Below are 10,162 nucleotides of genomic sequence, written 5' to 3' on the forward strand. Positions count from 1 at the left end.
GCTAATTTTTTTTTTCAAGACTAATGTTTTAGGCATGTGGACTTGGTAGATGGGCAAGTGTTTATCATTTTCTCTATCAACGAGTGTCAGCAATTGCTCATTACTTTAAGACTTAACTTAGAAATTCTGCTAACATCCTTTTCACTTGGCGGCTTCTTAAGGACAGACTTCTCAGTAGGACCAATTTGGCCTCTTGGGGTATCTTCCACTCAGACTCCACTAATTTTTTCAGTTTTTTGCTCGCTATTTTTCCGTTTTTAATTGGCTAGAGCTCTCCACTATATTGTCCAACAATTTTATAAGTCGCATAAATCAATTTTGGGGGCTTCTTTATTACTCAAAGGAATCTTATGATTGTTTTCAATCTATTTCGTTGGCTGCATTTGCCCGGTATAGATCAAACACAAATAAACAATTTTATTACTTCCACAAATTTTAGTTTGTTTGAAAATATATATGTATGGTAGTATATTGTTGAAATAAATAAAATTCACTTTTAGCCCTCCATTGGCGGTGCATTTTAGCTGTGTTGGTTTACTATAATTTTACAAATCTTGTGGAAGGTTATTTGCCAACAAGTATATCAAATAAATACTTTCATGATGAGAGTTGTCTAGTATCCAAGTTCATATCTGCTTCCATAGATAACATAGAATTGTTAATCTTTCATTTTCATCTAGCAAGGTATGACTCAGCATACGTAAAACAAAATAGAAGTAGTTATCATTAATAGAAATTTATATTATATGCTTCCCACATTAACAAACATACAAGAGTTACATCATAAAAATAAAAACACAAAGCACCCATTACACAAATCCATTATCAAAGTAAAGTACTAATTATTCACATAAGCCATAAGAAGATCACAGTACATCAAACCAAATTTATTCTAACGGGCCTCAATATAGGACCCTAATATGATCAACAGTTCACAAATACCATTTCAAAATAACCCAACATCACAAACACGACACCAACAACATCTCAAAAGCCACCACGAAGACGGAGCACAAGGTGAAGGGTAGACTCCTTCTGAATATTGTAGTCAGCAAGGGTCCTTCCATCCTCCAACTGCTTCCCGGCAAAGATCAACCTCTGCTGGTCCGGTGGGATACCTTCCTTGTCCTGAATTTTAGCCTTAACATTATCAATGGTATCAGAACTCTCCACCTCCAAGGTGATGGTCTTGCCAGTCAAAGTCTTCACAAAAATCTGCATACCACCACGAAGACGCAACACAAGGTGAAGGGTAGACTCCTTCTGGATGTTGTAGTCCGCAAGGGTGCGTCCATCCTCGAGCTGCTTTCCGGCAAAGATCAACCTCTGCTGATCTGGGGGAATACCCTCCTTATCCTGAATCTTAGCCTTAACGTTGTCAATGGTGTCTGAGCTCTCCACCTCAAGGGTAATAGTCTTACCAGTGAGAGTCTTCACAAAGATTTGCATACCACCACGAAGACGCAACACAAGGTGAAGAGTTGATTCCTTCTGGATGTTGTAGTCGGCCAAGGTCCTTCCATCCTCGAGCTGCTTTCCGGCGAAGATCAACCTCTGCTGATCCGGAGGGATTCCTTCCTTATCCTGGATCTTAGCCTTCACGTTGTCGATGGTGTCAGAACTCTCGACCTCAAGGGTGATGGTCTTTCCAGTGAGAGTCTTAACGAATATCTGCATACCTCCACGGAGACGAAGGACAAGATGAAGGGTGGATTCCTTCTGGATGTTGTAGTCGGCTAGAGTACGGCCGTCCTCAAGCTGCTTTCCGGCGAAGATCAGACGTTGCTGGTCCGGGGGAATTCCCTCCTTGTCCTGGATCTTAGCTTTGACGTTGTCGATGGTGTCGGAGCTCTCAACCTCGAGGGTGATGGTCTTTCCGGTGAGAGTCTTAACAAAGATCTGCATACCACCACGGAGACGGAGGACGAGATGAAGGGTGGATTCCTTCTGGATGTTGTAGTCAGCTAGAGTACGGCCGTCCTCGAGTTGCTTTCCGGCGAAGATCAGACGTTGCTGGTCCGGGGGAATTCCTTCCTTATCCTGGATCTTAGCCTTGACGTTGTCGATGGTGTCGGAGCTCTCGACCTCGAGGGTGATGGTCTTTCCGGTGAGGGTTTTCACGAATATTTGCATCTGGAAAGTCAAAACCAACAGAAGCAAATAAATCAGAATCCAAACATCATAATTAGGATTTGAATAACAAGTAACAGATCAAAACCAGCGTTCAACAAACGGATCTGAAGAATTACGTACAATCGCTATTAATTTCGTTCATACAAAGCTTAATTTCGAATTGAATTTACAAATTCAGAACAAAAACATCTTCTAACAATCAGATCCGTACAGTTTCGAAAGAAAAACCAATTTATTCGATTCGTAAAACAACAAAATTCATCAAATTAAGATCAGATCTGAAAAAAATTCATGAACAATTAAGGTATACAAAACTCTTATTACATCGATTTCTAAAAGATCTATCTAAGATCTTGAGAAAGAGCGCAAAATCGAATAGAGAAAATCAAGAAAGAAACGGGAAGTACCTTGAAGAGAAGTTAGGTCACGAAGAAATGAATTGAATTTGTTCGTTTGAGATTGAACTGTGATATGATGAATGTGCGATGGGGTCGTTTTATAGCAAAAGGGGTTGAAATCTTCACCACTAGATTTGTGACACGTGTCTTGATGACGGGTCATTCGGTGCAAGTTGTTGGCGTGTTTGGTTATGCACGGCGAAATTTAGTATTTCGGGGCGGTTATTCTTAGAAATTAAGAAATTGCAATTTGGAAGGTGCTAGTTGGTGTTAGAAATTGACGGAGTTAAATGTATGTGGTCTAGTTTTGTTTGGATGTTGCAACGGGGTTAGTTTATTGGGTTGTTGATTTTTATTTGGGCCCACGTTTTTTATATGGATTACTCCACTGCTGGAAGGCCGGCTGCTATGAAAGTATATAGATTTTGTTTTTAAAAAAAAAAAAGTATATAATTTTTTTTATAAGGAGAACAAATTAAAATAGTGCATCACACTTTTTGTAATCTTTTTTTAAATAAAAGCAAGAAGTTATTCAAGCTAGAGCCATAGAGATTTATATGACAAATATAAAGAATATCTTGTGGAACCAGAGTTGATCGTAGAGTGAGGATGGAGAACTTGTTGCGGTGGTTTTAAGCTTTCGATACGGTGGAGAGGGACTGACCCACAATATGAGCACTCCAATATTCAAATCAGTATGAGAGTAAAAAGTGACTTTGAATGAGATATAATTTAAATAATTGAGAAATTGTGTGTTTCCTTCTTTAAATACGAGAAATGATTGACAACTAAATGTGTGTGATAAGGCAGGAGATGTAGTCAGTCGTTAAATTGATATGGACGGTTGGCAAGACATTCATGCAAAGGATCACCTGTTCAATGAGAAGAAATAGTCTATTTGTTGTGCATTCAATGCTCTGTTGTTCATTATTGGGCTTTTGCTCTTTGGGTCTTGTGGACGGTGCAAAACAGTTGCCCCAAGCCCTTATTTATGCTTTGCAGGACAAGGGTTTGTAACACATATTCTTCGCCCGTTAGGGTACTTTGGATCATACTCCGATTGATGTGCATCTTTCATCTGAATGTGAAATGTTCCCTCCTAATGAGGATAAGAGAATATGTAGTCAATATGATTAGTGTGACATCCCTTTCCATGAATGTTTATTCAGTCTCATAGGTTTTCGCCTCCATTTTCAATGAGTTCAAAGTTAGCGTAGTTAACCACTTGTTGATTTCTCCCTCTTAAGATCACTCCGTGAGCAGGACATTCATCAAGCTTTTTTAGCATTGATGTGAGTACAAGGGGGAACGCTAATAATAACGTTGTTATTTCATCTTTTTAAACTTAGAAAAATCCAAATTATGCAAACGGTTCAGGTTTTCTTTCCTTGAGGTGGGACATTAAATACTTTGAGACTTACTCAAACAGCGCTAAAGGTTTTAAGGATTGCTTCTTCTTAATCACATGTCTTAATGAGGAAGCTCATGCAAATATATCCAAATTAAAACCCAATCCTCCACATGTGTGTACAGATTTATTTCGCAAATATTGGAGCCAAAGCCATTTCTTGAAGGTGGCAAGGTCATACTGTAATACGGTGAACTGACTTTTTATTAATCGAAATGTCGCGGTTAAGCAAGAGTCGCCACCGACTTTTATTTTATCCAAACAAATTCGGAAAGGCAAAAAGAAACAGAAAAAAAACCTTTTAAAGAAAATCTGAGTTCGGGGGGTAATTTATGCAAAGGGAAGGTGTAAGGCACCCTTTGCATCCATGGTTTTCCATGGGCTCTTAATTGCTTTGCTTGCTCGTTTGTTTAGAAAATGTAGATGAAAGAGATAGGGACTTTAGCTCGTAAATGAGCATTGCCCTTTTGAAAAATTATGAGAAAGAATAAAAGTTTGAGCATTGCAAGGCAATTAGGGGCAATTACCTTAAACTCAGATGATAGGTCTCTTTTTAGCCTTTCAGAATGAAAGGGTCTATCCTTGCCATAAGAGGGCAGGAAGCCTTTCGTTTGGAGGTTGAAGGGTCGTCGAGTTATCGTTCGCCCAAAGACTGACCCATGCCATAGAGAGGCAGGTAGTCTAAGAGGAAGGATCAGAATAGCCTTTTTCGTAGGCAACCAGAAGATACCTCAGCCTTATTCGTGGGCAACTTCCGAGGGTCGAGGTCATATCAGTGTATCGAAGGCAGCATTATTAGGGACTTATGACCTTTATTTGTATCGAGGCAACATGGCTGAGGTATCCTCGTATTCGAGGGACATGGCTATTCTGCAAAAAAACACAAGGCAACAGGCAAGGCAACAGGCAACAGAGAGGTTATCCCAAAAGGGTGCGTGTGTGCAACAATCACGTGGTTATGTTCAGATATTTATCTTTTAATTAGTTATTCTAATTCAGTTTAAGGCTTGCACTCCCTAAGATTACTAACCACGCAATAATATAAAGCAATAAAGGGGAAGGGGACAATGAAACCAGCGGATCCCCAATGGGGTTTGACACAAGTAATAATAATAAAAGGCATAAAATAAAATGAGGTTTAGGGTTACCAATGACGTAGCTTTGGCAATTGATAAACCTGAAAAGGCAAATAAATAACAAAATTGGGTGAGTGTATGACTAATTCAAAGGCGGGCGGGGGTAACCCTAAAAAATAAAGAGTAGATAAATAAAGATAAAAACAGTGATCAAATAGGCGAGGGTACTTAGCTTTGATTCGATTTGATCTGATATGGTTAATAGGGCGCCTTTAAGGTTAACCCTGAAAGGCAAGGCAGAAAAGGGATGAAGGAGAGACAAACCCTAATTTAAAATATAAATCAAATATAATTTAAATTAAATTAAACTGAGTACTTAACTTTGGCTTTTGAATCAGGCGCGTAGTCGGAAGGCGTTTGAAAAGATAACCCTGAAAAAGGCACAGAAGAAGAAGATTTTTAGTGTATGGCATGATCTTCGTAAACCCTGATTTGGGTACGAATTTAAATAAGAAAATGCCAACGATTTAAATTAATTATTGGTCTTATGACCTAATTAATTTAATCAAGATAAGAAAAATAAAATCGAGCGCAAAAATATTTTTTATGAATTTTTATGGATTTTTATGAATTAAATTGAATATTTTGGATTATGAGATAAACTATTTAATTAAAATAAGTAAATAATTAATTATTGTAAAAGAGAAATAATAAAAATAATAATTATTTATTTATTATGAAAAGATTTTTAGAAGAAAACAAAATAAAATAAAGTATATATATATATATATTCATAAATAAAATTGGTTGTGTAATTATAAATAAAAAAAAAATTAAAAACTTAGCTGGTCTGATTCGGTGTGGTTAAGCTGTGTGGACCATGATGAACCCTCACTTCTGGCGCGTTGGATTGCAGTGATAGCAGGATCTGATGGTGACAGCTTGAGGCAGTATGGAGAGGGCGTACGCATGGCACACACTGGATCTGTAGGCTATTTGCGTGAAAAATAAAAGAAAAGAACCTGGGGATCGAACCGGCTCACCCAGGGTCACTTAAAACGCTCCTTGCCAACCCAACCAATTATCCAAGCTGATAACTAAACGCGTTGAAACAATAGAGAAACCCTGGCTATTAAGGAAAACGCGCGCGGATTTTGAATCAACCAATAGCGCATGGACACGTCTTCATCTTCCTCACGAGATCTGCAATTCCTCCCATGATTTTGCTACGAATTACATGCGCTTTCCTCCGTAGCCAATTCACCTATAACACATAAAATTGCATACAAGCAAAAGAAATAAATCGCGAATATATAGGTGTGTTCGTCCAACCTCCCTGAACAAGATAAACTACATAGTTTGGGCTAATTTTACTTAGAGAAGAAAACCCCAAATCGAGAGTACTAACCCTAACAATGGCAAGTACTCGTACATGTACTAAAATCTTAATCAAACTGCCCAGAATTCATCGAAACATGTTCACAATCATAAACACACATTCAAAACAGATTAATCATGCATGTTTGTATGAATTCGATCAAAAATTTAAAAGGATAAACCGTGACAAATTGTGAAGGATCTGGAACGTTGCAGGCTTGTAGAATGGATGGAGAACCTTCAGTAGTGTCCAGGGAGTCGTTTGGAACACTTGTTATGCCTTGAGTTGTCCTCAAACTCCGAGAACGACTTTGAGATTTCTTGGAATTTCTTGGACTCGGTTTGGGTCTCTTGCAGCTGTAGAAAAATCGTCCCCCCAGGGTTTTGATGAGTTATGTACTTATATGTGAATGATTTAGGGCAACAAATTTGAAGAAAATCCAAGTGAATCTTTGATTGAAAATTTTAGGAAATATGATTGAAATATGTTTCTAAAATTGATCCAAATTCCATATTTTCCAACCAATTTGCCCTTGCACGAATTTGGCAATAATTAAGACATATTTTGATAATTGATTCTAATTAAAATCAACACCAAATCAAATTTTCTTGTATTTCCTTCAATTATATGATTTATATTATATTTTTCATGAATTAAATTCAATAAAAAATCCAATATTAATCAATAAATCGTGGCAAATGAGTTTAGGGCCTTGGGTATCATAAGCATGAAGTTTGGGTCAAGAAACATTGGGCCTCTTTGCAGAAAAAATTCAATTTGAATCTTTTTTCTTCACACTTTTCCCTCCAAAATGGTCCGACTTTGACAAAGTCTATCTCTCTCAATTTTTGAGGTATGGAAGTGTTCTAAGACATTTTGGAAACCTTAGAGAATCCTCTAACCAATGTCTTTGGTCTCGTATCAAAATCATTTTCCATTCTCCTTTTATGACCTTTAAAAAAAATGTCTTTTTGTTGTCTTTTGAAAAGGACCTATAATGTATGAAGCCATATCTCTTAAACCATTGACCTATGAGCTCTGTTTCTTGGACCATTGGATAGAGGAATGAATTCCCTTCAAAATGAGCTTTGGTGGGAATTTTTCTGATGAAGTATGAATATTTGGTGAATTTTCAAAGTTTGGTTGACTTTTTCAGTTCATGCCCAAAATAGTAACTCTTGACTTTTGACTTCTCTGATCTTTCCTTGCATCATCATGATCAACCCTTGATCAAATGATGATTTTAGGGTTATGAGGATGTTGTTGACCAAGTATCTTGAACTTTGACTGTATTTTGACTTGAAATGACTGTTGACCTAATCAGGATTTGAGGGACCAAATTTGCTCTGTTTGACTTGAAACTTTACATGGGGATACTTTGGGATGTCTGTGACCCTATGGATTCCACCTTGAGCTATTGATTCAATGATTTTCTTTTGAATGACCTAAACCCTAATTCAGGGCCTTGTATAGGAGAGTGTATTTTGGAGCTTTGTGTTTTGATTTGATTTTGTGCAGGAGAAAATGTATGGGCAAATTTTGGGGTATGACACATACCTTTACAAGGAATGAGACTTGTCTCATGAAGAATTTTATCTAAAGAACCAGTCAGTAGCCTTTTGTAGGGATTTTGGCTACATTGATGGCATCATTTCATCTGACGTTTTGTTAAGGAAATAAATGAAGAGGCTCATTCAAACCCACTAGTTGGTAGACACCAAATCAAAGGGGGAGAAAAAGAGAATATTCTATGGGAAAAAAGGAAATGCACAGACAGTGTAAATATTTTTACACTGTCAACCAATGAGAGACATGTATCAGAATAAAGTCCAATTTTAATTTTAAAAAACTGTAATTACATGACAAATTAAAACATTTTGATTGGTTGTATGTGTAAAACTGATTTACACTGACAGTGCACTATCTTTAAACTCATATTCTATAAGTGGTACAAAGCCCTATTTCCCTAGGTTTGTTTTCTTGAATCACCCTTTCTCTTCTATCTTATTTATTAATTGTACAAATACGACGAAGAGAAAAAAGGAAATATGGAGATTAAGATAGGATATTTGGGTTGCTTTTCTCTGGGACGACATTCTATGTACCTCTTCCACTAGGGAAGCATCTATTTGTGGTACGCCTACAGGTTAAGAGGCCTCGTAATACATGTCTTCAGCCTCAATCTATAAGAGAGCATACTTTTATCCGAGAGGAGTCAAATCATGTGTTGCTAGCTTATCCTGACCCAAGGACGAATATGGAGTTTCAATCTCTGGTTTCTAAAGAAGACTACACTTACTTCTTGGGTATTTTAGAGGAAGCTTGACACGTGTAATGGGGGAGTTAGCTTACCACACTCGTTGAGCATCATCCATTCTGGCGTTTAAGGCTGTCGGACAGGGGGGAAGCCTTATTACTGAATTGTCTTTTTGAAAGAGGGGGAAGCTTAAGAAATAGTTTAATGATCTTATTATTGAGTAGAATTGGTATCTCGATGAATTATGGGGTGTTTCTTGTGAGTGCACTTTCCCATTAGATGTTTTGCAAGATGTCAAAACTAGGATACTTTAGCGTTTTTGTATATGGAACGATATCATCTGAGTCATGATGTGCATCTTAACATTAGGAAACATAAAAACATCTTAGAAATGGTCTCGAAAAGATACCACATGATTCTACATAATAAAAATTAGTTTTCATGAAAAAAATCAAGTTTATGAGTTATCACATGTGGATGCATATTAAAGCCTGTAGGCCTTGTAATGCATGTGTCGACACATAGAAGAAATTTTTCTTTTATGAGTCGTCACATGTGGATCAATTTTAAAGCTTGTAGCTTCTGTTTATATGAGTCGACTCATGAGACTCTTCTGGTTAATACATAACAGCAAATTTACTGCTATGAGTCGACTCATGACCTTCATGTGTAAACACATGTGTCAAAATGAGTCTGCACATGACTTACATGTGTCGACACATGTTGGGAAAATTTGAAAAATCTGCATTCTTATTTCTAAACCTCATGTTTCCTTTTTCCCTCCAACTTGCACACATATAAATACCGCATACCTCTATCATTTCAAAATTGATGAAACCATAAACATACAAAGAGTTTTCTTCATCTTCAATCATCTATGCATACACACAACAATTACACATAATCAATCTTGTTGGGTGCCATGTAGATTAAATTGATAACATCCAATTTAGGTTGTTGAATTGTAAATTGGCTTGAGAAACTTTGGGGGTTTAATTGGGAAAAACCAGTTAGGGTTTATCCTCCAAGATCAAGGTGTTGGTTTGGGGGTTTTGCACAAGACTTCGCAATTCAGATTTAGCCGAGTGAAAGCTTTGAAGAAGGTGGTTCTGTCGAAGGAGTGGCGATAACTAGAGGATCGTTTGGGAGTTTTGGGTCACGATAAATCGCAATTGGATTTAGTTGAGTGAAAGCTTAAAAGAAAGTGGTTATGTCAAAGAAGTAGCGGTAACTGGAGGATCAATTGGTATTATTGGGTTACTTCATCGAGCTCAAGATCAAGGGAAGAGAAAGAGTTAGGATCGACGACAAATATAGGGTTTGTAGGGTTGGATTGCTATATTTTCTTGTAAAAGATTTTTGCAAAGTAAGATTGATTATCTCAGGAATTGGGGGGAAGTCGTAGCCATAGCAAGGACGAATTAGTGAACTTCCTAAATAAATCCTTGTGTCCTCCCTCTCTCTCTATCTCTCACATTTACTTTCAATTGCAAATTGTTAAAATTGTTGATT

The 10,162-nt window shown here is 37.3% G+C and overlaps 1 protein-coding gene across 1 annotated transcript; it reads right to left on the reverse strand.

Moving 5' to 3' along the window:
- Positions 1 to 822: 822 nt before the first annotated feature.
- LOC131643449 (polyubiquitin) lies at positions 823 to 2,698 on the reverse strand. The gene is made up of 2 exons (XM_058913663.1): positions 2,541 to 2,698; positions 823 to 2,133 (listed from the first exon to the last, which is right to left on the reverse strand). The coding sequence occupies exon 2, from the start codon at positions 2,131 to 2,133 to the stop codon at positions 988 to 990; it is 1,146 nt and encodes a 381-aa protein (XP_058769646.1). The 5' UTR covers positions 2,541 to 2,698; the 3' UTR covers positions 823 to 987.
- Positions 2,699 to 10,162: the final 7,464 nt, after the last annotated feature.

The sequence above is a fragment of the Vicia villosa genome, linkage group LG1, assembly GCF_029867415.1.
Source record: "Vicia villosa cultivar HV-30 ecotype Madison, WI linkage group LG1, Vvil1.0, whole genome shotgun sequence".
In the NCBI taxonomy this organism is placed as follows: domain Eukaryota; kingdom Viridiplantae; phylum Streptophyta; class Magnoliopsida; order Fabales; family Fabaceae; genus Vicia; species Vicia villosa.

What these genes read in the sequence shown, in the direction of transcription:
- LOC131643449 (XM_058913663.1), bottom strand. Translation starts at nt 2,133, where the DNA reads ATGCAAATATTCGTGAAAACCCTCACCGGAAAGACCATCACCCTCGAG.